Below are 27,494 nucleotides of genomic sequence, written 5' to 3'. Positions count from 1 at the left end.
TAGCACACTTCCAGTCCAGCAGCTAAGCAAACAGGCTGTGCGATTCCACATGGAGGGGCCTCCGTCTCTGGACCCTCATTGGTCTGGACAAGCTTGAAAGCCTCCATTGAGCCAGTCAGGAGGAATTTGAGGTACTAATGCCACTCTCAGGAGGAGGAATTTGTGTGATTCTGGTAAACAGCTGACCGTTCACTTTGAGAGCTGTGCCTGCCTCCTCCTCTCCTCTCTCTGCTTCCCTCCTCTTTGTTTCTGCAGTATTTGTTGAACTGCATGAACTAGCAATCTGCAGACCACTTTGATATCCCACTGATCAATCATGCAGTTGGTGAACTTGTTGAGGTCAAAGCAGAGGCTGGTGCTGAGCGCTCTCCTTATTTGTGCCGTAATCTTCGAGTTAGGTAAGTGACTTTACTCACTTGCTGAGCAGTTCTGAGAACATGTGTTCCTAGAATTACTAAGGAGGGCAGATCTCTGTTGGCCTAACGCACGACATGGCTGACTCTAGAAGTTTGCATCTGATAAAAATTAAACATTTGACTATGTCTGTATTTGCAAACCACTGATGCATTGTGTTCTCTGCACACTGTGTAGGTCATTGTCAAAAAGATGTCCAGGAGCAGAGGACCACTCCAGGGAGGAAGACCAAGGCAAGCAAACCCAAACTTGGGAAACCAACAAATAAAGGGCCCAGAGCCGTGACAGCCAGAGCCAAAATCAAAGCTACACCGGCAGCCCCATCACAGACCTTCCTCACACAGGTATTTCATCTGGTACACATTAACTTTTACCATGTAAAAGGCAGGCTTGGGAAATAAAAAATAGATATACAATATATACTGGCAATTGACACTTCATCAAGAGCAAGAAGAAAATTTTACAATAAAATGCTTAATAGTTTAAAAGTATTAAACATTTAAGTAGTAGTAACATTTAACAGTAGTATTAAATGCAAACTACCATGAAAGCACATAGTAAATACGGCCTGGCTCATAAACAGTCTATCATATACCTTGAAAATGAAGAGTGCGACTGACATTAAACAGCCATCATTTAAAGGGATAGTTCAGATTATTTAACGTGTGGTTGTATGAGGTACTTATCGATAGTCAGTGTATTAGCTGCAGTAGATGACAGTTGGCTCTGCTTCTCCCAGTTTGGAGAAGCAGAGAGGAGTACTGGCTTGGAAGCTGTGCAATGTACTGCTATGGACACGGTCAACAAAAGGTATTTTATCCACTTGAAAAAAGGTCCACCTAAAATCAATAAAATCAACATCCCTGGACCCGGTCCACAAAAGTACATTGCTTAGCTTCCTTGCTCTGAGGGTGTGGCTTGTGTTATGGTGTGACTTTGAATGTGTTTGAATCCAAACTATCCTTTTAAAACACTGAAGTAACACCAACAAACTGAAATCATTATTAATGTAGTGTACACTTAAACTGATATTGATTTTTTAGGTGTACCTTTTTTAAGTGGCTAAAATACCTTTTTTTTTTTTTGCTGACCCTGTCAACAGCAGATCATTGTGTAGTTTCCATGCTGGTTCCCCTCTCTGCCCTTCCTAAATGGGGGCAGAGTCTACTGTAGTTAATACACTAACTAAAACAATCTCTTCAATGTGTGTGTGGTTTGAGAAACAGCAGAGTGAGAAAAGTGTAGACTGTGAGAAAATTGTTAATAAAAAAGGACAGGAAAGCTCTCAACTTTATCTTTTTTTGATATATTTTTTTAAATGAAGTCTGTCACCACTGTGCTTTGAAGAATAAAGTGTTTATATTAAAAGTAAGGTGGTAAATTCCAAAATCAAGTTTTTTTGTTTTTTGTTTTTTTCTCCTGGTCTTTATCAAAAATAGGTAATTGTCAATATTGACTACGTTTTCTAAATTGATGTGAAAAAGTTTTCAACTATATCACCCAGCCCTAACTGAAGGAACATCAATCAAACACAGAAGAATGACTACATCTGTGGTATATATATTTATATAACTATTTCATTTTGTATCTGGCACCTAAAGGTGCTGAACAAAGGGAAGTTTAAGAAGGTGGGAGAGACCATAAGTGTGCAGACAGGAGACACTCTGGAGCTGAGGTGCAGAGGCAAACCTGTGCAGTGGAGCGTCCCCTCGTATTTGCAGGAGGATGATGATGGAAGGCTCAAGTAAGATGCACGGTCGACAAATCTTTAATATGCACGTAGAACAAATTATTTTTCTATGGATAAAATCTGTTAACTGTGTTGATATGTTCTTTGACTGTTTACTTTTTTGGCTCTGCAGGACTGTTCAACATGAACGATACGGTGCTCTGACATTAGTCAACACTACAGGTGCAGACACAGGGGAGTACACCTGTTATCCTATGTACTGTGAAGACACAGACTGCAGGAAGGAGTATGACAAAGCTGTCACAGTCTTTGTCTTCTTCCCCGGTACGATAAATAAACTTTATTGATGCTTGCACGTGCACTTCTCAATACTGAGGCCAGCTTGATAAGAAGCCTGTTTACATTAACAAATTATCTTATCATAAATCTGTCATATCTTCTCACTGTACCAAACAGATCCACATGAGCTATTTGTCCCGTCGTCTGATTATTACGAGGTTATTCAGCTGAGAACCAACTGGCCGACAGTCCTTCCCTGCCAGGTGACGTCACCTGAGGCTAAAGTGACTCTGCACCGCGAGTATCCACCTGTGGAGGTGGTGGTGGATGGGTTGGAGATCTCCTTTAATGTCAAGAAGGGCTTCACCATTCATCGACCCCGGCCTTATCATGCTGGAGCCTTGTACTGTGTGGCCAGTCTGGGCAACCTGAGGCAGAGCTCCACCAAGTACATGCTCATCTACGTTAACTGTGAGTGCTAACACTAAGTTGTCCATTGCCTTTTGCTGACAAAGCCTCTCCTAACCTGCATCAGGCAGAAAGGCAGAGAAGTACTGTGTAAAAGTAGACAAAACAGCACAGGACTGACAAATGTACGTATGAAGAGGATAATAATAATAAGCCAGTTGGAGTCTGAAGTCCACCTAACTTGCATACAGGGGTGGAATATAATATTCACCAGTATGTTTTCATCAGTGTATAATCACCTTAAAATAAGAATTGTTGTATTTTTGGTATGGAACTGATTTTAAGAAAGGATTCAAAAGTAGAATTTTAGGGAAATAATGGCAGTAGAATAGAATCAGTAAACTCTTGTTTGTTTATTTTCCCTACATAAATCATGTTCATTTAGCTTTGTTTCACTCTTTATTTCTTTCCTGGTCTTCCGCACCCCCTCTTGCAGTGGCTCTGCCCCCCCCCCTCCCAAAGGGGTCCCGCCTCCTAGTTTGGGAACCACTGTCTTAGAATGAGCCCTTTATATCAACAGAGGGTGCAGATTTCCTTCCACAGAGATCACAATGTTTCTACAGTAGTCCAGGACAGACAAACAATATTGGCTTTATATATGCCCTTTTTAGTTTACAGTTTGAAAAACATATTAAAGTGTTCAACATGATTCAACCCTTCCATTTTGGTGGTTCTCAAAGTGTGGGGCGGGCTGAGGGAAAAATATGGAGTGAAACTAAGTTCAATGAGTGAATTGATTTATGTAGAGAAAATTTGTTGATGTTGTCATCTGACCTTTATTTCACTAAAATTCAACTTAGATCATTCTTAATTAGTTGCTTCTCCTATCATTAAGGATTTTTTTTTACAAAGATTTAAAAAATTGTGCCGAGGTGTGGGGTGAGAGCTTTTGTCAGCTCCTGAAGTGGAGTTTGAGAACCACTGTGCTAATTCAACATCTTTCAGTTTTTGTGTTTGAATGCAAGTAGAACTACAATGTTAACCATCTTAGTATGTAAACTTGTTACATTTCAACTGAAAAATTTCAGCAATTTCAGTTACTGACTAATGGTGACTAATGCAAGTTGCTGTTAAACTATTATTTGGTGCATATTGTCATTTAAATAACTCGTTAACCATTCGCATTTGCCTTCAGACCCCATGGCTGCTCCTGCTCCAGTGATCCAGGCCTCGTCAAGCTCAGTGGCTGTGGGGGAGAATCTGCGTGTCAGCTGCTCTGTGGTGGGAGAACAGGACGTGGCCGTAGAGATCACCTGGGAATACCCAGGACAGCAGGTCAGACACTTTTGACACTATTGCTTTCATTCAATACGAAACTGTGTCCTTTCAAAGGGTTTCAGGCTGGTTGCTGGAAAAACTATGTGAAGGATCTGTGTAACTGATGTATGTTCTCTGTCATTATAGCTTACTTTGTGTTTTTAGCTAGTTTGTTTTTAATTAACAGCCTTCCAACCTATGGACTGCAGTGCATCCAGGCCTATAACTATTTATGAATGACTTATTAACATTTAAGTTGCAGACGTAAAGAAAAAAAAGGTAACTTTCCATGCTGTGCAGTGCTGTATGTGCTCATGTACAAACTGAATGGAGCACCTGTGTTGGTTGCAGATTGGGAGGCCTCTCTACACACAAGACAGCATCAGTGCAGTGGGTGGAGGGGCGGCTCGACAGCAGTCTCAGTCTGTCCTCCTGGTAGACGAGGTGAGAGACGTGGACCAGGGAACATACACCTGCACCGCCCAGAACCTGCAAGGCTCCGCATCAGTGTCCACCACTGTTACAGTGGTCCCCAAAGCCAAACCTAAGAAACCATAAACCATCAAAACTGAACATCACCAAGACCAGAGACAAGGTGGAGATCAGCTGCAACATTTTGCTCTGTCACAGTATTAAACAGTATTTTATAAGTCACAGATGAATACATAATCAATACAAATCATATGTTCTCCTTCTGTCGCTATGATTAATGGAAACACACTGCAGCATTACAGTGATTACAGAGAATTTGTTGTTGAGACGAATGTATGTAAATTGTGCATCAAGCTTGTGGATTCAAAGTTTTATAAACACACATTGTTGCTTTTCCTTTTATACTTATTTTTTTAGTCTATTTCTTATTGTGCATGACCCTGCCAAAGATGAAGACACTGAAAATAAAAATAAAATAAAATAAATAGTCATGATGACTTTTCTCTTATTCTCATGAATATTCTTATTTTATCTTTGAGCAAGATTTTGTATCCATAAATTTGGGAAACAACATCTGCAGTATGATCATTGTTTGTAATGTCTCAATATCGTGGTATATAAAGTGATGTTGATAATCACTAACACTAAGCTGTATTGTTCATAAATACCATAATCCCATAAGTATGACAATAACCTTAATAGAGAAATGTTGATAGAGAAATAAAGTCAAAATTATGAGTGAAAAATGTTGATCTTGACAAAAATGTAGACCTGAAACAATTAGTGAGTTCATCAATAGAACGGAATAGACAATGAATCTGCAGCACCTCTAATAATCGAATACTTTTTTCTTAAAACAAAAATGTCAAGCATTTCCTTATTCCAGCTTAAATGTGATTTTCTCAGGTTGTTTCTTGATAATTTAAATATATTTGGAGTTCTATCAGATAAAACCAGACTTTTAATGACACATTGATCACTGCAAAAGTGTGGTGTGTATTTTCCACTATTTGGTGAATTGAAAAATGAACAGATTAATCAATAAGAATATAGTTGCAGATTTTCAGGCTTATGAAAATGGCTGTATTTCCATATTAGGGCCCCAGTGACAACAGTTTGACACTGGCTCCCTTGTTCATCAAGTATAGTGAACACAAAGCACATTACACAGGGCAACTACATCATTTGCACAGAGACAAACCAGCACTTTGAAATAATACTAATTGTCCCCATGTTTTATAAACCTTTTTAACAGAAGCCAGCAGTAAACACAGGTGTTACCAGTGATATTAATTAAGGCTCTGTTCCATTCAGGTTAAACAGAGTCAATATGCTGCTGTTGTACATGTTGGCTCACTGAAAAGGCTCTGCCACACTAAACGTGGACGGGACGTTAATGAGAATCATCGATAACACCTGTGTTTACCCTGCTATTTCATATCAATATGACTCCTGTGAAAAAGTTTTTTTAGTCAGTTAGTAAATCAACAGAAAATGAAGCTGCACCAATTCTAATAACTGAATAATCATAAGTAATTTTTTAAAGCAAAATGTGACTTCCTGCTTCACAAAAGTGATTTATATCTTTGTAATGCAAATATCGTTAGTCAAAACGACATTTGATAACACACTGAGTCATCTATGAAGGGTCTATGAACCTGGGACTTTGGGGGGATCCTGGAGTTTGGGTTAGTACTCAGATTTTTCTTTTACTCAGGAGTGAAAGTTGTAATGTCACTGTGAAAAAGTACTCTGTTACAAGTATTCAAAAGTAACTAAAAGTACAAAAGAATTAGCATTAAAATATATTTAAAGCACCAAAAGTAAGTTGGTTAAAGTTTAAGTTAAAGTAAGTTGTAGCTGGTAAAGATGGAGTAAATTTAAAATACATCATGCCTAAAGCTTGAGTAAGTGTACTCGGCCCTGTAGTTTCTCCTCACTGCCTCTGAATGATTTGTTTATGTCGTGCACCTGCAGGCCTGCTCGCTAGATGGCGCCGTCCCTCTTCACATATTGAAGTGTGTCGGTCCAGTTACCGGGGGACACTCCGGCACACGTTTCCAGGCTGCCTGCCTCTCATGTTTCCTCTCACTCTGCCGTCTGCCGTTCAAACCTGCGAGAGGGAAAACAGACGCGCTCTTCTGTCTCCACCAGCAGGCTGATCTCCGCTGTCTGCTCCGCACTCGAGTCCTGGAAAATATCCTGCGGAGCCACGTAAACGCAGTTTGTTTCATTATATAACCAGCCGGAGACTAAACTGCAGCAGAGAGTACGAACAGGGGGAGCTGCTCCAAGAGATGTCCTGCATGCAGAATATGGTGAGCGCCAGTTTCTCTAATCTTTTCTTGATCCGCTGTCCCCTGCACATGCATGCAGGATCCGTGTCAGTATCAGTGCTTGGTTCGATGATGGCATGTTGAAAACTTTTAGACCTGAGTAAATAAACTTGAAGAGACATGCTCGACTGTGCAGATTAAAGCCTGTAAACTAATGACACGGTGTTGCTCTCAGCTGGATCAGAGTTTTAGTCCCTAAAGCAGGGTTAATCCCCACACTCTGTTTTCACTGTTGTCTTGGCGTTTGCAAGATCTTCCACGGTGTGTATGTGTGTGAGAGAGAAGGAGACTGATGGATGATTTTCCTGCCATTTATTTCCTGTCACTGTGCAGCTCTGGTGGTCTCCTGCATCTCCACTGCAGTCAGTGTATTGAACAGTGTTTGGCCTGCAGGGCTGTAAATGTTTGGGTTGAAGCTCACACTCCAGAGTCTCTTTTGATGCTCAGGAGTTTGGGGACAAAAGCTGAGAGCCTGAATATGTGTGTGTGTGTGTGTGTGTGGGTGGAGAGTTTTGGGGACTGCCAGGCTGTTGTCGTGGAGACCAGAGGCCACAGGTGACCTCTGACCTGAGGACTCTTGGAGCGTTGCAGGAAGAGTCCTTTGAGTCTGGTGGTTATGGGTGCGTGCTGACGCAAGTGGAGAGAGACAATGGATGTGTGAGCTGTTGTTGGAGACTGACTGCATTGGTAAGCGGTCCTGTAATTTAGGAGTGGATTCATGGGGTGATAGATGGGTGATATTCTGCTGTCGTGTGACTGATCACTGCATGGCAGTCTCTGTGACAGCTTAAGTATTGTTTGGGGGTTTAAGTCACCACACAAAAATGCATTTCTGCATCTCATCCAGCCCACTGCTCCATGACACAGAGGTGACTGAGAGCTGGGGGGTGGTGATATCTGTAGATAGCTTTTTTATTTTTTTGTGCAGACGTTTTGACTTACCAGGCTGGAACTTCTGTCAACAACACAGTTAAATAGAGATGAGTGGAATTTAATTTGTGTCGCTGACAACTGACTCAAGAGCACAAACTGTCTGTATTGGTTGTTTCTGTGATTTGGGTGAATTGACCCTTTAAGGCTGCATCTAAATAAAGTGATGCTTCTTTAAAATGAACAGGTTACCTGGTCTACCTGTCATGTCACATTAGTGTGATCAATTGTAAGTGTGTTATTAGCCGATTAGTTGATCAGAGGATCCACAGAAAACTAATTGTGGATCATTCTGATGATCAATTGATTGTATGTGTAATTTATCAAGCACTTACAGGAACGTTACACTGATAATAGCTTCTGGCTTGCCCACTGTGTGTTTTTAATCTTCTAAAAGAGCTGATTGTTGCCACATTATCAGCACTGGGATATGCAATCAGAATGATTGAATGAATGATGTTTGATTTTGTTAATATCTCAAAGACCATCTGTTAACAACAACCGATTAGCACAGTCCTTCTCTTTGCTGCTCTTCTCTCAGCAGAATCAGACAGACAGCTGATGTGATGTCTTCGTTCAGCTGTTTGAACTCCCAGGGGGTTCACGCTTCCCTGTGTGTGTGTGTGTGTGTGTGTGTGTGTGTGTGTGTGTGTATGTACATACATCTCCTTAAAGCACTGACAGCTGATGAAACACTAATTCTGCTGAACGGTCAGATGTTTGCTGACCATTTGCTTAGTGTTGCCCAGCCGAAGAGAGGAGGATACAAACTCCTCTCTATAAAGTCACATTCATTTTGAATGAACTTCACGCCTCTATATTCCCACAGTTTGATGTTAGCCCTGATGTGAAGCTCAAAGGGATAGTTCTGATTATTTGATGTGGGATTGTATGAGGTATTGTTGATAATCAGTTTGGAGAAGCAGAGCAGAATACTGACATGGAAGCAAAGCAATGAACTGCTGTGGACAGGGTCAGTGAAGAAGTATTTTAGACACTTAAAAAGGTCCACCTAAAGGCTACATTTAGAATATATTCACCAATTTACTTTGCCATCAGACAGCCTTGTCTGATGGGATGGCACTGTTATGTATGACAGATATATTTCTCTTCAAAACCACCAGACTCCATTGACCAAAACAGTCATTTTACCTCACAGAACACAGGAGTTGCTGGTCTACCGCTGCCTTGATTGATTAGTTTGTGTTATTGTGTGACTTTGGGTGAATCCAAAATAACCTTTTAAATGACCACAGTCGCACAATAACAGAAACTAACTAACAGATCAAGACAGTGGTAGAGAAGCAACTCCTTTGTTCCGTGAAGTAAAATCGCTGTTTTCACTAATGGAGTCCGGTGGCTTTGGAGAGAGCAATATTTGGCTTATATAATAACGGTTTGCTGCCAGAAAAGGCTGTCTGATAGCAAAGTAAAGCGATGAAAATATTCCAAATATAGTGTACACTTAAACTGATTCTTTTTTTAGGTGAACCTTTTTTTAAGTGGATAAAATACTGGAACCCTAGCTTCCATACTAGTACTGTACTCCTGTCTGCTTATCAAAATTGGGGGCGTGCCAACCGGCATCTACAGTAGGTAATACACTGACTACATCGAAAAGTCCCTCATACAACCTCACAACAAAGAACCTGAACTATCCCTTTAAATTAAGGTGCGACTATACTTTACCCTGGTCAGTGATGCGTACTACCGATTAGCAGATGGTGTAGTGGGGAGAGCGCAGTCGTAATGGCAGCGTGTTGGTTGACTGAGATTTACCCTGCGGCCAGCCAGCTAATCAAACACTAATCAGCCCTTCTTACACTGACTGAGTTCGGTCTGTCTCCCCTCTCAGCTCTGTTCCTTCCTCCCCTCTCTGCCCATTTCTCATTGTCTGCTCCTAATCTTGGGTTTATCCTATTACCCCATTCTCTCCCTTCTGTCTGCACTCATCTCGTAGACTCTTTATAGACAAGGCCATGCCTGATCGCTCTGAGGAGAAATGTCATGCTCTTACACTTCGAGCTTTCACTGCACGGTCATCCCTCTGTCTGTGGCTGGCCTGATATGCTCTCTAGGCCGTCTGTCGCTGCATTTAAAGCCTGGCTGGGTTAAGAAAATCACCGGGACCTGGGTAAGGCCTGCACGGCTGCTTGTCTAGATTTTGCCACTGCTGGATATAAGGCTGTTCGCTCAAAGCTATCACGGTAAATGCTAATAGTGTACATGACTTTGTTGTCAGTAAATCAGAAGAAAGTATTTGCATGTGTAAGAAACTGCTGGAAAATGAGTGTCCTATGTAGATTTGGTGTAGGTAATCAGTTGTTTCATCATTTTAACTAACCAGTCGAGACAAAAGGTGGTTATCCTCAGTCTTCCAGCAGCTCAGTTGTAATTAGCCTCACTAAAACATTGATTTATTTTACACAGATTCAGCTGGATCAAGTTGCAGGATGTAGAGGCTTGAACTGAGTTATTTTCTGAGTGCCAGAATAGAGAACACACCCAAGTTAATCATTATCCCCACGTGGCAGGTGTTTACAGCTGAAGATTGATCTTTCAAAGTATAGTGTCGTTCCTGGCATATTCATCTGACAGATTTAAAACTAAAATGTAATAAAACAACTTAATGAATTAGAAGGAAACTACCTGAGAAACCTTAAAGCTGGCCTAATCAATAATTTTATATCAACAATTGCTCAGTTGACTATGTACAATGTGAATGGAGCTGCTTGTAGCTCTGCAGTTCAACTCATTGTTCTGGTTTTACGGTCCACAACTTTAGAGCTTTGGTTTCTGCCGTGTTTTAAGCAAAATGCTCTGGAAGCTCACTGTACCTGCCCAGCACCCGACGTAAGTGACTCATTAGTAAACATAGTCGACCATGTAGCAGCTATTGTTGCATTCACGATAATATTGTAATGTTTTTATGAGAAAAAAAAAAACTTATGATAATAGCAATATTATGACTTGTTGACAGAATGACGTCACACCATTACACAAAGCAACAACAAGCGTGGCTGAAAGTGAAAGTAACATTGCTACAGGCTCCACGGTTGAGGAGTTTGTTCCAAAAAGGGGAGTAACTTTAGTAGTGTGGAAGTCATTTGGTTACAGAGGATCAGATGTACAGTAAACCACAGTAGTATGCAGGAAGTGCAAGAAGACTGTAACAGTAAAAGGGATCAAAACTAATTTCGTTGCCTCAGGAAAAAGCAGCTGGTTGAGTGAGGAGAGCCAAAAAAAAATCCCGCAAGGAGACCTCAACAGCTATTGTGAGTTGAAAACCAAAATATTTTTCAGTATTTTGTCATATTGTCAAGGTTATTGTTATCACAGAAATGAACTGTTGTGACATTATTGACATTAAGGGCCATGTTGCCCACACCTAATTCCATTTGCCAGGTGGCCAAAAACGTGACTTCAAATTAATGCTATTGTTGTACGTTGTCTGCTGGATGGGTAAATAAGCAATTTCTGTTGCCCCCAAATATCCAAAAGAAATATATTAATACTGCTTTAAAGAGCAATCTGCCCTTAAACACTTTTAAAATTGGTGTCATATTTTTAATACCAGCAGGTACATATTGTCAAGTTCATAAATTACCACTGATTTACAAAGAAGTAGTTAAGGCAGGAAAACCAAGTTAAAGTGCTATAATCACAAAATAACACCTAGAATACAAACTTTACAGATTCATGATATCTGGCAGCATGCAGACATCGAGCAAAGATAGCAGTTTTTGGGCAATAAACTTAGATGTCTTGATGTAGGTACAATTTACAAGTATATTTTCTCTGCTTATGTGTCTAATCCAAAGAGGTCAGACCTCTTTCCATATGCACTTTAAATATAAACTCTCTATCCACCTGCTACAAACATCATACTTGCTGTCTACTTCAGAAATTCAGTGACCACTGTGATTTTGTAGCCATAACTTTGATCTGTATGTTAGATTTTAGATGACGCTTAAATGTAGCCACATTATCTGCCAGGAAACAAAATCAACTTTGGAAAACTTGTCACAAAATAACTCATGGAAAGCACGGAACACCACAGATTGATGATATACAGTATAGAGTAAGTGTGAATATGCATGGGTGGATTTGGCATAATGAGGAGCTAGCTTTGTGGCCCACATGCTTTTTTCTTTCAATCAAACTCTGTCCTGCTGCCAGATGAACCAGACCCATCATATACTAAATATTTAATCACAGTAAAGTCTGCTGTGCCCACTGTTTCCTGTGTTGTTAATGACTGTGTTTGGTCGACTTGCCACCTGACTGCCGAACAATAGCTTTACCCTCATGGGACAAGTGAGACCCCTTGACCTTCAGAGGGGAAAGGTCTGAGAGTGTAGGAGGGTGGACAGACCCCATGTTGTGACCATTGTCTCTAAATGTCACCAACTCAGAGGGCTGACGGAAATAGCCGCTAACTCTGGCAGCATCTCATTCTGGGACCATTGTCTTGCTAACGAATGTTTTTCCCCGTGACTCAGCCGTGGTGTGTTCTCCTCAGCCCAGTCTTATCGTTTCCTCGTGTTTTTATTGATCGGGCTTATCTGCCCGTGAGGAGCCCCCACATTCACCTGCCTTCTAAAGATATCAGCAGGACTGGTTACCCTTTGCATGTGTTGGGATGAATTGTGTACACAGTACTTGGCCCTTGTCTCTTTTATTTAGTCTGAAGAGTTGTAGCGCTGCAGAACAAAAGGCCACGAGTCGAAGCCCTCCTCTGCAAGTGGGCATTATTGTTTATTTATATCTGTGTGCAGAAGTAGCAGTTGACGAGGCAGCCACAGCTCTTTTCTCTCCAACTGCATTTCAGTGCTGTTCTTTTACATAAAATCAATATGCTGGATTTAAAGGTTACAGTCAGTCACATGTCTCATGTAGGTCACACAGGTAGCAAAGAGGAACAGGTGCCTAAGGCTCAGTGGCTCAGTGTGGTTGTTTTTTGAAGAAGCTGATTCTCATTTTTTTAATTTTTAGTGATGCATGATATGGATTTTTTTCAGTTGATATTTTCAGTTGATGTTGCTAACCAATAATTACCTACTCCTTATGGCTGATACTGATATAATAGCTGATACAACATCCCTATTACAACAGAAACAAATAACATTTCTGACTCTTCAAATGTGCATTTATTTCTTCTATTTAAGTGAACCAAAAACTTCACAATTATACTTTGGTTGAATTTTATGGCGCATTTTGCCAAAGATGCCAAAATAAATGCATTGACATAATCTGGCAGTCAGATGTTATTATAACCAATATTTATCTGCAAATATTTCATCATATAGGCCTAAATGATAATATAAATTTCTTATCATCGGTTGATAATTTATCAGCTCCAATATGTACTGTGCATCCCTTTTCATTGCAAAGAGTTAGACGAGAAGATTAATACCACTCTCATATTTGTTTGGTTAGTCTGAATAAACACTGGTAAACTTAGCTTAGCACAGAGACTGGAAACACAGGGAAGCAGTTAGCCTGGGTAACACCAAACATAACAAAATCAGCCTGTGATAATTAAATTTAAGTCACGCCGACCCTTGCCCACCTGTGATGCAGAAAGTTACTGGCTTAACTTAAATGAGCAAAAATGTCACACTTCCTTTTAGAATATAACTCCTCTCTGATTAAGCATTGTTGTTTCTTTCATGGGAAATACATCTGCTAACTTCTCCTAAATCCTTATTGACAGGATGTCAAAATGTCAGATTTTTCCAAAAGCACAAATTCCAGACTGACAGATACACCTAGCTCAGGTGGGTGTCTGACCCTCAAGAACCAGACATCCAGCGTGCCTCCCATAGCTGCTTCCTGTAATGTTATTGTCCAGAAGAGCTTAGGCAAAGGAAATGAGTCTAGCCCAGGCTGTTGTCTTGTCTAGTTGACTGGTCAAACAGGTACAGTACATGTGTGCAGGCCCTGACTCGTTCCTCTCTGTTGTTTCAGCCTCATATTTCCATCTATGGATCTCCACATTCCTATTCTCTCTCTTCTCTGTCCTCCCTCCTCCTGCTGCCATTTTTACTTTCATTCACACATGTACCACCTTCACCACTCCTCCAGGTTCCCAGAGCTTTCTTGTGGAGCTACTTCTTCAGCCAGCTAGGAAACTGAGAATCTGTGGAATCTGTGACTGGATATGCCTGTGGGGCCCAGAGGTAATGACAGGGGTACGGCAGCACCTGCTTGAGTGTTAGACTGGGCTGCCTTGCTTTGGTGGGGTTATCCCCTCCTTTCATTTTTCAGCTGATTTTCCTCAAATTGCGCCAGGCAAGCCAAAGGGCACCACAAAACATCACATTCTTGCTCAGGAATGCCTTTAATAGCTTGCCAATCTCTACATTGTGCATCTCTGGTTGGCAAGGTACTTTATTAGCTGAGATTCCTGCGTGCCCACCTATCGGTGCCAACTTTAAGAAGCCCAGATATCTCCTCCTTCACTCTCCTCAGTTCTGCAGCCTGCATCACATGGAAAAGAAAGAAGAAAGGAGTCACTCTCTTCTGGTTAAGGAGCGGAGAACAATGTCCTCTCTTGTCTCCCGTCTCTGATGCAAGTGTCTCCAGTTTGAGTTATGTAATTTGATATTGTGCAGAACCCGTCCAGTAACCAAACCTCAGGAAGGGAGACTCACACTCGGACTATTGTCCAGACAGTCCACCCTGAGACAACCCCCACATACTCTCGTTTTCCACTTGTTCCTCATCTGTACACTCTTGTTTTTTTTTCCAACCTCATCCTTCTTTCAGCGTGTTCCTGCTGCAGTCTGTCTATTAACCAGAGTCTGATCCCTCATTATTGTCCTATCGTCTGTGAGCAAATAAGAAGTGTCGCACTGTTGGTTTTTGTCTGGTGAAGCTGGCTCTCGTATGTCATTGACCTGCCTCAAAGCTGGTTCTCATGCGGGGCTTTTGTTTCCGGAACAGGGAGAACAAGTCCAACAGCAGTGGCCCCTGAGAGGGCTCAAAGTGCACAAAGAGACGAGCAGGTGAGGTGGGGACAAGGAGGGAAAGGGAGAGTGTTGGAAAGTACCAGGCTCTCTCAGGGGAGTCAAGACTGACTTATAGCTGCAGCACAGGTCAATTTAGCCATCTGTGCTGCTCAGTGGTCTGATCTGCATATGTCATTTTTGTCTGATTAAAACAAATGCTATAGCGCCAGGTCAGTCAGTACGTGTACATCTCTGGTAAACACTAGTTAATGATCTTACAGGATAAATGACATGTGCCGATTGTGCCTCTAGATCGATGTGAATCAGAAGAGAGTCTATGTGATGGTTTAACTTAGGTTTTTACTGTGAAAAAATATGGTCCTACAATAAAACACCTGCTTTTTTAATGTAGTTTGGTCTGTCCACTCAAAAGACCACCAAGTGAGTATGTCCAGAGCAGAATTTCACCACTGAATTGTAATGCCATCTGTGCCCCTTAATTGTAAAATAAAAAAAAAAGAAGATGACAACTTGAAAAAGTACCCTTAAAAATATAAAATATAGAATCTGATATGTCGAACATTTTTATCAAGGCATTTCTTTATTATTGCAATATCAAAATATATGATATATTATTACATTCCAACAAAACACAACTAAATCTCCACTGATGCTGCTGTCCGTATTGAAACTGCCCTCACGCACGGCTTTAGATCAGCTTAGTCGTCTATTTAGATCAGTGCAAAGTCATCCTGTTGTGGCCTGCAGGTCAGCGGTTAGGACCGGGCTGCTCCCTCCCATCCACACCTCCCAACTGCCATCACAGACTGAGAAACAGGAAGTCATGTGGCGTGGTAATCAGGAGCGCGAGCATGAGACAGACAGAGAGAGAGAGAGAGAAATAGAGTGAGCATGGGATCAGGAGCAGAGGAGTGAAGTTTCAGGTGGACAAACAGACAGGTAAACAAGCCATTTTCCCCCTTTTTTCATATCTACCTTTTTAAAATTTCTGTTGGCCAAATGATTCCGGTTTTTATTTGCTTGGAAAAGTCAGTGTTGTCATGTTGAAGTACCTAAACTCCACAGTCTAGATCAAAGCAAGAACTCACCTAACCTGTATGTGTATATTTTATACATTCCTTAAATTGCTGCTGGGGAAGTTTGACTTATTTATAAGCTGAACATGCTCTGAACTCGCTGTGATTTAAGGCTGCATTGTCAAAGAGCAGCTTAAGCTGCAGAGAGAAGAGGAAAGCAGCCTGATTGTTAATTACTCAGGCATGCTTGTCTGCAATGGAACTGAAGTGGAATTAGCTAACTTTTCAACCAAATCTTTTCTCCGGGGCAAATGACGTCACACTGAGCAACAGCCCCCCAGCCTCCACAATCACTCCCAGCACAGACCAGATATGCTAATTCACTGTTAATTATTGAGGGTGCAAAATAGAGCCACATGGTGCTTAAAGCACAATATATGGGGTTTACAGGGTTTCTGTTAAATTGCATTTAGAGTGGTCTTAAAAATGTCTTGAAAAGTCCTAAATTTAACTTAAGACCTACAATGCTGCTGGTGTACGGTGTGTGAAGTTCAGAGCACCTCCACTTTTAACGTTGGCATAGATCCAAATTTGTTATTTTTAAAAGACTTCAACCAAGCACTAAATGGGTTGTTCTCAAGCTAGATCTTGCTGTTACTAATGCTAGTGCTAGGGATGTTGATGGTTTATCATTGATCAATTAATCACCATTACGAACTGATTAAAACAATTAAAAATGTTTTCATCGATAATTAATCTGTAGTCTAGAAATGGCAGTAATTACTCCTTATTTGACATAGTTTTGTCTGGTGGAGCCATTTGTTGAATATGGAAATTTAAAATTAAACTTAAAATGGGAAAAAGAGAAAATAAGAAAAAAAGGTTGGAAGATGTATCGGTTAAGGAAAATGGACAGAATTTGCAACCCTAATTAAAGCTATAATATGTAACATTTCTGCATTCAAATATCTAAAAACATTTGCAATGTGGTCCAGAGAAATTGTTAATTTTTTCAAGTTAACAGTGCTTTTCTTTGTCAGCCGCTATTTGTTATAACTTCCAGGGAAACACACGGGTTGGATACGTCATAGAGTCAGGAAGGACGGTGCTTAAAACTTAATACATCAGCTCGTGCATGAACATGATTTCTACCTGCCTTATCCGCTACGCTGAGCTGTGCATGTTGATTTCTTCTGTCCATTACATGTGTTCTTTATTCTTTGTTTTCTTTGATGATCTCTGATCTGATGGTCTATTTGTGTTCCTGGAATTCCCCCTGAGGACTATTCATGGCTCGGTGTTGTTCCCAAGCTCGGTAACAGGATTTCATTGGGCTGACTTTGTTCTTACCGGTCGTATCACTCGAGGGAAAAAGTCACAGCCACACAAGGTGAAATTCTCCTGATTTAACTGCTGTTTATTCTGGTTGTCATTGTTAACTCTGTACAGCAAAGTTGTCGACTGAACAAGATGATTTTCAGGAGTTCCCACTGTGCTGTTTCTCAGCACTAACAAACAACAAACACTCGCTTTATTTACAGAGAACACCACAGCAGGAAAAAGTGCTGATCCTTCGACTTGGCACCAGCGTACGTCAGCATCAGTGTTTTCTACCTGACATGCAGCTTCTTGTGGTGTTACGGTGCAGATTACATCAAAGAAAAAAGTTTGCTGGGATGTGATCAGTAAAGCTTTTTATCTGTGTTTAAATTGGAAAGTATTAACATCTAAAACAGTCGTTCTGTGGGTCAATCCATATCTGGGTGTATTCCTCTGAATCCCAATCGATTTCCAGCCGCAGTCCACACATTTCGCCGTTTGTGTTTGTGCTGAGTGTGTGGTCTAACATCGAGGGTGTGTGGATGGATGCATGCAGCAGTTAAGTGGAATTGGTTCAGGTGTGGGTCGATGCGGGAACCACTCGATTTCTATCGCTGTAATCACAGAGCGGTGACTCCTACATGAACCGCTCCAGGAAACAAAGAAGCCACAGAGAGAAAAGAGAAAGAGAGTCTCTGCTCATGTCCTCTCCGTCCTCATTGTAATGAATTTAATAAGAAGCTAGCTCCTGTGCTTTTGTCTTTATCAGCTCAATTTAACACAATATGGCTCCCCCGCTCTGATTATATGGTAGAATTATCAGTTATTAGGCGTCTAATATTACCAACATACTCTCATAGGAGCTAAGGTGCTTTGGATAATAGACACTGTTGTTTAGGTTGTGTTTTTTTTTTTAAATAACCCACAAAACTTCAGGTCCTGTAGCAGAGGAACAGAGTCCCTCCTCCACATCACCCTTATCAGAGCTGTATGAGTTATGTGAAGCCACATTAATTATTACCGAGTGAGAAATGTAAGGAATGTGAGTTTGGTCGTCTTACCATTTACATTCTTCACTCTGAACTTCTGCTCACAAAGTGATAGCAGCAGTTGGCAAACACTGTATACAGGCTTTGCCTGCTAACAAGGTGAACAGAAACCAAACAGAGAACTTGGACTAGATTCAAGATTAGGTGAAATAAATACCACGCCATTCTGTTGTTTGCTTTCTCACAAATTCCATTGAAGTTAGGTGAGGAAATATTTCTGTATGGTGCTATTTTATTACTGTTGTTGACTTCTTTCATAACATCAAGGGAAGACTACAAGGATGAAGGAGTAATCATCTAATCACTGTATTATTCTCAAAATGAGTAAACATCTTTGTAATTATAGCACTTTAATCATACCAGACACTGTACTTTGTATATTAACAGCTGAACATACAAGTGCCAAAATCATCATCTATTTCAGCCAGGCTACATCAAAATAAGAGATAACATGGTGCCAAAATGTTTTGTGAACATGCATCATCCACACTAGTAGTCCATCACCTTAAAATATACAGAAAGTAGGTATTTTACTGTTTTTGTATCCATATTTGTCTTCATAATGGGCCTATGGAAACAGTAATTTTCTTTTTCTTGAGGACTTGGCCCTAAAAGTAGCATGAAAAGCTTTGTCAGCAGCAACCCTAGCTAACGTCACCTGGGACAGGACTAAAAGCTGTTCGAAAATATAAAAATGCAAGCTAAGCAACCAAACAGGGCTATGTTAAAAAGAAATAAAAGTCTAAGCTTACACTTTTTCCCTATTATACTTGTAACACTAGGACTAACTAGCTCTACAGTGTAATATAAAAACATTGCTGTTTCTTTATTGCCCTGTCTTCAACATGGTTCATCAGCTGACTGACTTAAACCTGGAAAAAGTAGCTTCAGCCTAAATATTTTAGCAACACTTTATTATTATATTTTAAACGACTAGTATTTCTGGTGCCAACTAGCATGGGTGGGGATGTTTAATCGTATAGTCAACTAATTGCGCGCATCCCTAATTGGAACAAGGGCATAGTGCATTTGAATCAGTCATGGAGTTAGCATTAACTTAATTAGTTAGCTAGCTAACTAAAAGTGATCAAATCTGCTAGCAACAGGTGTCATTTTAGTTGGCTGTTAAAATCAGTTGTTGTCTGGATATAAGTTCCTGCTTTTTCTAACTCTATCTGAAATCAAGGACCTTTTGTTATGCTCAAGAATTTGGACAAGTAAACCTGGCACCATCCTAATTTTTTAATGAATAGGAGATTGACAGGTGTAACAACCAAACAGTCAACCAAACAGTTCAGTTCATTTAGAGATTATTTTCTTCAGTTCAGCCTCCAGTTTACTGATTCAGCCCTCATTGCCTTGTGATGGTGGAAATGGACGGATAGTGTGAGACATGGTTGATGCTGGAAACTTAAAATTAGGAAGTCTATTTCAGTGAAGGAAAACAGTGTGCTTTAAATGATATTTGTCTGTATAAGAGTTACCCTGTGTATAAGAGTTGTACTAGATGGTTAGCTTGTTTTTTTTTTACCACTCAGGTTGACTGGTAGATTAGTTGTGTTAGTGTGTGTGTTTGTGTGGGATGAGTGAAGGGCAAGTGGGTGTCACTTAAAACAACACTGAGGTCAGGTACTTATCCTTATGCTGGTAGTACTAATCTCTCTTTATCACTCACACACACACACACACACACACACACACAATCACACACACACACACACACACACACACACACACACACACACACACACACACACACACACACACACACGTCCATAGAGGTTGAACTTGTAACCTCACAGAGGGATCAACAAAGGCATTCATCTAAACAACATTAGGGATTATGCAATCAATCCTTTTTTCACACCACGGATTGAAGACTCTTTGTATTATATTTTAACAAACCAGAGTCTTTGTACTGCTGGGAGAGAACCAGAGCACGGCTGCTGTTGAATAAATTTACTCACAAACAACACTAATAATACATCTGGAGGTAAGAGTTGGCCCTGTGAACACGCTCCCTGTGGTGCCATCTTCTCACGCTAAAGCAGCCTTACGTAACATCAGTCAGGTCCGGATCAATAAGGTTCCATGAAACACCAGTGAAACCAGTCACCCCAGATAACCCCGACACCGCTACTGTAGTCAGAGCCAGTAATTGAATTCTGTGCAGAAATGCAATACTGCAAAGTCAGCAGAGGCAGTGAAGACCACGGCACACTATGCAGACCGCCGTCAACAGACTAACAGATGCTCAGAGAAGAGCACACCTCAGCTGCTCGGCCTCAGAGGAAGTCCTGACAGCTGATTTAGTGGAGTGAGTCCAGGTCAGAGCCTGCTAGTCACCGTCAGGGCTGTGAGACTTGTAACACAGTTCAGATGAAACCATGTGTAACAACCGATCCTCTACAGTAGCTATTGTATTCTCAATTTGTCCTAAGTTTCAGTGTTTTTTCCTCTGGGTCAGTAATTATGGAAGCTGCTGTGGACATTATTAATGAGTGTTTGACTGCATTTAGTGTTCAGATTTATTCACAGCATTTGAAGAAGGAGCCAGCTTACATCCACTAAATGACTAAAATTTATTTTAATGAAGATAGATTGAGGATTTAACTTTAAATAGGTCCAATATACTGTAAATTTACTGGACAGACTACTTATACTTAGTTATTAAGTATACATTTTCAGTCACATCTTTTTTCTCCTCATTGATTGATACAGCTGATCTGAAAATAGACGAGTAAACTCTCAAACTCATTTCAAAGAGGTGATCAGCTTAGTTTGCTTGTGTTTACCCTTCACTACACCCATGATTACTTTTACTGTGAACAGAAAAGTCACTTTTCATCTTTCCTGTCAAGTCATATACAGAAATGATGCCACAAAACGACGTCCCCCTTCGTTACTGTCACCTGGCATCTCATTTACTATCACAAACATTACATGTTATAGATATTTATGGAATATGCATGTGTTTCTGACAGATCATTTTGCATGTAATGGCTCAGACGATGGACAAATGTTTAGAAGTTGTGAAGAGTTCGGCGGTTTTTCAACTCATCAAGCCATATACAACTGGATATTGTGCAAATTTGTAGACAGTTGTACTCTTTTGAACAGATGCTAAAACGTTTGCAGTTTGCTTGAGAAATTCCTCTCTGTTGTGAACAACATACTAGCTGTTCAGAGATTTGAACTTAATGTTTTGAAAAATGTAATTCTTGTTTGAGATTGAACCAAAGCGAAAGAGAAAAAGTAATGCACACAAAGTGTTTCAGTGGAGTTTTTCAGTTGTCATTCCAGCTGCACACAGAAAGGGTTTCACTCGTAACTATGACCCACGGGGTATTTTATCACTTCAGATCTATTCTCTTTCATTTTATGTGTGTAACTACAGTGATTATGCGTCGTTATATAGACATGTTAAACTTATGATTATTATGTATGTGTATGAGAAGCTCTTCAGCAACTGCAGTTGTTGAATTTCATGATTATCAGTGAGACCTTGCCTCAAATTATTAGTGGATCACACAGTGGCAGCAAAATCTGTTCATCATAATAACGATTTCAGAGCGTACATAGTGCTGTAGTATTATATACAAGCTGCTCCAGTGTTCCCTAAACGTGGCAGTTCTCCCTCGTCAGAGCTGTCAGAATAAACGTCTGTGTCTGCTCTTAACTGTCTGCGTGCTCAGTAGCACCCTGTTTTTGCCACCATCACCAAATATGACCCGTTGACCTCCGTAAAGACTCAAGTATCCGTCATCAATGAAGACAGTGTGAGACTGAACACTGGGCCTTCAGCTTTAGCACCACCACATCTAACCACCAGCAAGAACAGAGAAACTGCTCCTCGTCTTGAGTGTCACAAAATGACAGTCGACCTTTCATGCAAAGTTCTGTCTGTGCTGTCTTTCAGAAAACAGAAGAAAAAAAATCACCTCGAGGCAGTTTAGCTTGAGGCTTCTGACCACCAGATTTCCATTTCTCTGTGTAGCCTGTGTGTCTTGTCAGATTTTTTTTTACAGATTTATGACACACAAACTGCTTTCAGACACACAGAAGAAGGAACATTTCATGACCCTCCTTTTCATCGCCTTGGCTCCTCTGAATGGCCTCGGGGTCTGTGAAAAGGAACGAGGTCTGTCTTCCTGATTGTCTGCCATCCATAATGAATAACCTGCTAACAATTAGAGGCTGCTGCCGAGCGCTCCTCTGCTGTCATGCCCAACAGCCAGAAACACTCTCACACTCACTCGTTACACGCCAGCATGTAAGAGTCAATCAGAGTGGAGTCGCTTCACATGTTGGATGGTTCCTTCCTAGAGGGCCTCCGGCACAGCTCACCCTCCTGCTGCTCCTGACAGGTTCAGACAGTTGAAACACCAGGATGTCAGATGAAAGTCACACTTGACTTTGCATTAATTTAACTTTATGTGCACTGTATTATTTGGGATCAGTGATGAGATCCTTGTTTTTTGTCCAACAATGTTACACTGACTGGCTTAAGATGGCTGTTTTGTGGTTGTTTTAAAGCTCATATGTTATTAATTGTCCTGCATCTTTTGTAGGGAAAGATGTGTTTACTTGTTTTCTTTTGGCATCATATTTGGTGATAGGAACACACCCTTGGTTTTCTTTGTGCCACAGTTCTCAGAGATCATTGGGCAAGTAAATTGCATGGACAATAAGATTGTCAAAAAAAAAGTGCACATTAGTCAGCATCATTGTAAATGTACCAGTGTTAGCCAAACAAAAGAGATGAGTCGTTGTTGCTGGAAATATTATTTTCTTTGAACCGGAAGATTTTTCCAAATGACAGACGACCCAGCACGAATATTAAAACTGTTCATGACTTTTGAGTAGATCAGAATTTTAAGATGTCCATTTTAATCTATTAGGATTCAATATTAAAATGGTTGATCGATTCGGCCATCCACCACTTTTGTCCAGACTGAAATATTGCACCATGTATTGGATGTATTGCTGTGAAATTTTGGCCAAACTTTTATGGTTTCCAAAAAGTGAACCCTATTGACTTTGATGATCCCCTGACTTTTCATGTAGGATTATCATTAGAGTAATTAGATGTCATCAAACTACCTCTTTTGTTATTGTTTTAAATGTGAGAGAGCCCCCTAGCAGCAGATCTTATATATTGTGTGTTTAACAAGTGTTAGCACGCTAACATGCTAAACTACATATGTCTGATGTTACCTGCTATACATCAGCTTTTTAGCATTATTGTTGTGAGCATGTTATAATGCTGACATTAGCATTTCGCTAACCTGGCTTCAGACTTTTTGGAATCTTTTTATCAGCCTGTTTTGGCTTTTAAATCTAACTACCATAATCTCACATTATGGCTTAGCTTGTCCTATAAGGAGGGCTGTGTGGCTATCAGAGTAAGAATAAAATATAATACTGCAGTTCTCTCTAAAATAGCTTAAATAAGGTGAGTGGCTGATTTGGTAATCGCTCTATAGTGTTTTACACAACTAACAGCTGTGAAAACCAGCACACACAGCTTTGATAGAGCTTATATAATGTAACAGAATGTGTGCTGTGTGGGAGTTTTAGATGTAACCTGCAAAGTTACCCCACAAACGTAAACAAACTTTGATCATGGAGCAGGGGAGAGAGAGCGCCGAGGGAAGAGGGCAGAGGATGTGGAGCTTGTGAGCCGTGCATATGCTTTTTCCGGGGCTGTGTTGAGTGACCTGTGCGCACACACAAGTGTGAGTGAGCGTCCGTGGGAGTGAGCGTTTTGTGCATCAAAAACTGACGAGCCTGAGCTTGTGTTGTGCAAAGCAGCTTTGGAATTTGGCTTCCCCGTCCTTCTGTCCTCTGTCTCAGTCCCGGCGCTGACCTGTGTGTCTCTGAGGGTTTGAAATGTCCCCTCTTCACGCTCAAGCATTCCATTGAAAGCTTTGTTTTCCCCACAGGACACCTGATTACAATATTTTAGGAGAGAGCGTCCTTGAAACCCTCATCTTGAAGGCTCCATGCTTTGTTTTCTTTGTCATTGTAGTAAAGTGGCAGTTGTACGGTTTTCTAGATGAGTTAGGATATCATGTTGTGTAAACCGTCACTGTAAAGCTTCACTGTAAGCCTTAAGAGACTCACACCACTCAGCGATATATTTCTTTACATCTTTCCTCTTTAGTACACACTGCTCTAGATCATCAGCACTGCACAGTACAGTGTATTGAAAAAAAAATGCTGTATTGCACAAACCCTCTCTTAACTCGTAAGATAGGCAGCGTCTAAGAGAGGATTTTGCCCTATTTGTTATTACAGAAGCAGCTTTAGGAATCCTATCATCTCTTACTCCATCCTATCTTATCTTCAGTTTGGAAATCCCAATCCAACATTACTTTGTTTGTCACATAGCAACTGATACTACTTTTCTCATCTCGTCAAGCTAAACAACTTGGTGACCACTGTGTTTTTTAAAGACGGACTGAAACGTACATTGAAACATACAAAAATGGAGCAAAAACAATAATGGACACTTAAATTCAAGACAGGTGAGTTAGAGGTTTTGATAACATCTATAAAGAAATCCAAAGATGTTCTTTTAAAAGAAAATGTACAACAACTCTAACTCAGGAGATAAAAGAAAGAGAGAGGGCTATGACAGCAGAAACAATATCCGGTATCCATTTTGTAAAACAGTAAAATAGCAGCCATATGTATTACATAGTACTGAATGCCACTGTTACCTACTGTTGGCAAATACAACTGTGTTAGACCTTGAGGAAGAGCACTGAACTTTGAGGTCAATTAGACATAGTGGCCAAACTGTGTAAAGACAACATCACCTGATGCTCTATGTCCCAAAAAGACTTTTCCTCCTTAGATTTACATTGTGAAGGAATCGGCTGTAAAACAGTGGAGAATTTTGTCACATTTAATGCAAAATGACTCATTTCAGAATTGAGACAGTAATATTTGAAAAGTCTAGAGGAGGTGCACGATTAGCAGCTCTGCCAAAAGAAGTCTCTTCTGTCCCTGCTCTATGAGCTGCATGATGCAGATACTCTGGCATGATAGCTGGCCTCATGCATCACTGAGCTGTCTTATAGGAACGAATCAAGGCCTGCCTCCAAAGCCGTATCCAGTTCTCATCATTACATCAATGCTTAGCTAACATACTGTTAGTGAGCACTATGTTAGCTATTGTTAGTGGCCATTACCGTTAGCTATTGTTACCTAGTTAGTATGTTAGCTACAACTACAGGTGAAGTGACAGTTAGAACAGTTTAATAAAAGTTAGGAGAGTTTATTTAAGATTTTGAGAAGTTAGGATGTTTGTGTAACACATACCTCCTATCTTCAGTTAGGATAGGAACATTTAATTAGTAGCTATAATACATCCCTAGACACACAAACTCTCATGTTTTATTTAACTAAAGAAATTATATATCACAGTATTATAATATCGATACCTCTTACAGTCTGGGAATTGCAATATTCACTGTCACCGTTCCCTTCTTTGAAGATAAACTGATAATTATACCGATACTCAGCTACATTCAGCAGGCTGTGACAAAGTGTGCTGACCAGATAGATACAGTCAGTAGATCTGTGAAAGTTTTTCATTCAGAAACATGCACAGCAGATGCAGGTGTGAGTGCGCAGTATCAGAAAGATGAAGAGGCACTTTGATACACTGATGTTCAACATTTTTATGTTTGATCAGAGTTAGCAGCTTTTGAAAAAGCTCGTCACTACTTTGAAAGAGGCATAAATCAAGAGCAGAGCACTTTTCAATTAGACCATAACTGTTCAAGGCTGCTAGGAAGCTCTGCTTTGATCCAAGTGTGTGTGTGTGTGTGTGTGTGTGTGTGTGTGTGTGTGTGTGTGTGTGTGTGTGTGTGTGTGTGTGTGTGTGATTGTGTGTGTGAGCATGATTTAAGGAGGTGTGTTGCATTTCAGGGCCCCTTGGTTAGTCAAGGCTGAGCTGTAAATCTTGCTGTGTCTCCTCGTTTACTTGGGCCCATAAACTAGAAGGCAATTATGGAAAACAACTGGATGCAAGATTTCTTCAGTCCTGTAAGATTTGTGGTTGCAGCCTAAAAGGATTTTTACCCTCCTATCTACCCAAAAGGAATTGCTTTGCCTCACCCGCCCTCACTCCAACCTCAGCTTCCCGTCAAGCATCGATTGGCCTCTCGTGTCTTTGGCAGATACAGGAGACAAACGGAGTAAAATACCATACCTAAAAATACTGTGTCAGACCTTGGCCAAGGGCCATTAGGTTTGGCACCTCATGATTTATTCATATGGTGTTAGACATACACACTCAGTGTGACCTGCACCGACTCATATACATCATGTCTTACTCTGACCTGGGACAGTGACAGTAAGACTTCCTGGTCCGACAGCAGCAGAGAGGTTCACAGAGTGACACATTTTGTTTGATTGTATTCATCATCATTGATTATCTGGTTTCTGTCCTCTCTTCAGCCTGTGTTATATTGGCTTATTAAGAGCCGGATGCTTTAGTGGAAAGTTTTACATCGGGAGAAATAGTACCTCATGAATATAAACATGAGCAGCTTGGGCTGCTTTGATCTCAGCCTGGCGGAGAGCCCTGAGTGGAGTGGGCTGGAGCTGCTTTTGCACAGCTCTCTCTGCCGATTTTAACCATTTGCATAATTGTTATAACTGTCGAGGCCAGCAGTGCAAAGTACTTGATAAATGTGGATTGTATTAGAAGCAAGAGGAGATGCCAGAGTGTCACTGCGGGTGTCTGTGCTCGTACATAGTACATATCAGTGTGACAGTAACAGAGGGAAATGGCTTTAAGGTAGAGTGTGTGTGTGCACTGACTGAGAACTGACGCTCAGAGAGCAGGATGGCCCATCATCAGTTGGGATGAGCCCAGGTTTGATCCCCCATGCAGCCATGCACCTGCCTGCCAAGGCCTTCTAGAGCAACAAGCGTACTCTGGTATTTGTATGCTGCATATTTTATTTTATAGTTTCAAAAGTTAATTAGAGGATAAACCTCTAGAGATGCAGCTTGTTTTTGTGGGGGACCTCAGGCACAGAAAACATTCAATGAAAATTAAAATGAATAAATACTAAATGATAATGAAAAAATATATTTAAAAAAATCCAGTGAGACAAACATCAACAAGGACATACACATAAATGCTCTCCCACCATCCCAAACCACATGCATCTACTACATGTGATACAAGTTTCATCTGTTCAAGAAATAAATAACAAATAACATTATGCCAAAAGACTGAGTCTACTTAAGAGCTAAAATGAAGGTGAACACAATCAAACACAAGAACAGGTATATTTAAGCTAAAC

At 40.6% G+C, this 27,494-nt stretch overlaps 2 protein-coding genes across 4 annotated transcripts in view; both read left to right on the top strand.

Moving 5' to 3' along the window:
• The first annotated feature begins 101 nt into the window (after window positions 1-101).
• LOC146327068 (platelet-derived growth factor receptor-like protein) lies at window positions 102-5,034 on the top strand. The gene is made up of 7 exons (XM_084718438.1): window positions 102-398; window positions 592-758; window positions 2,016-2,158; window positions 2,277-2,428; window positions 2,561-2,854; window positions 3,987-4,126; window positions 4,460-5,034. Exons 1-7 carry the CDS (start codon window positions 317-319, stop codon window positions 4,664-4,666), a joined length of 1,185 nt encoding a protein of 394 aa, XP_084574564.1. The 5' UTR covers window positions 102-316; the 3' UTR covers window positions 4,667-5,034.
• Window positions 5,035-6,607: 1,573 nt separating this feature from the next.
• Window positions 6,608-27,494, top strand: part of n4bp3 (NEDD4 binding protein 3) — a 32,818-nt gene continuing 11,931 nt past the window's right edge. Inside the window, exon 1 of one of the 3 annotated variants that reach the window (XM_084718435.1) lies at window positions 6,608-6,858. The gene's annotated coding sequence lies outside the window, so the exon portion shown is untranslated. Of the gene's footprint in view, window positions 6,859-10,931; window positions 11,082-15,612; window positions 15,720-27,494 lie in introns of those variants that run through there. The other 2 variants (XM_084718437.1, XM_084718436.1) reach the window with 2 other exon arrangements.

Source organism: Lutjanus erythropterus, chromosome 5, assembly GCF_056507025.1.
Source record: "Lutjanus erythropterus isolate fLutEry1 chromosome 5, fLutEry1.hap2, whole genome shotgun sequence".
Lineage (NCBI taxonomy): Eukaryota > Metazoa > Chordata > Actinopteri > Lutjaniformes > Lutjanidae > Lutjanus > Lutjanus erythropterus.
Note: the sequence above shows the minus strand (reverse complement) of the source record. Positions and strands in the feature narration are given on the sequence as shown.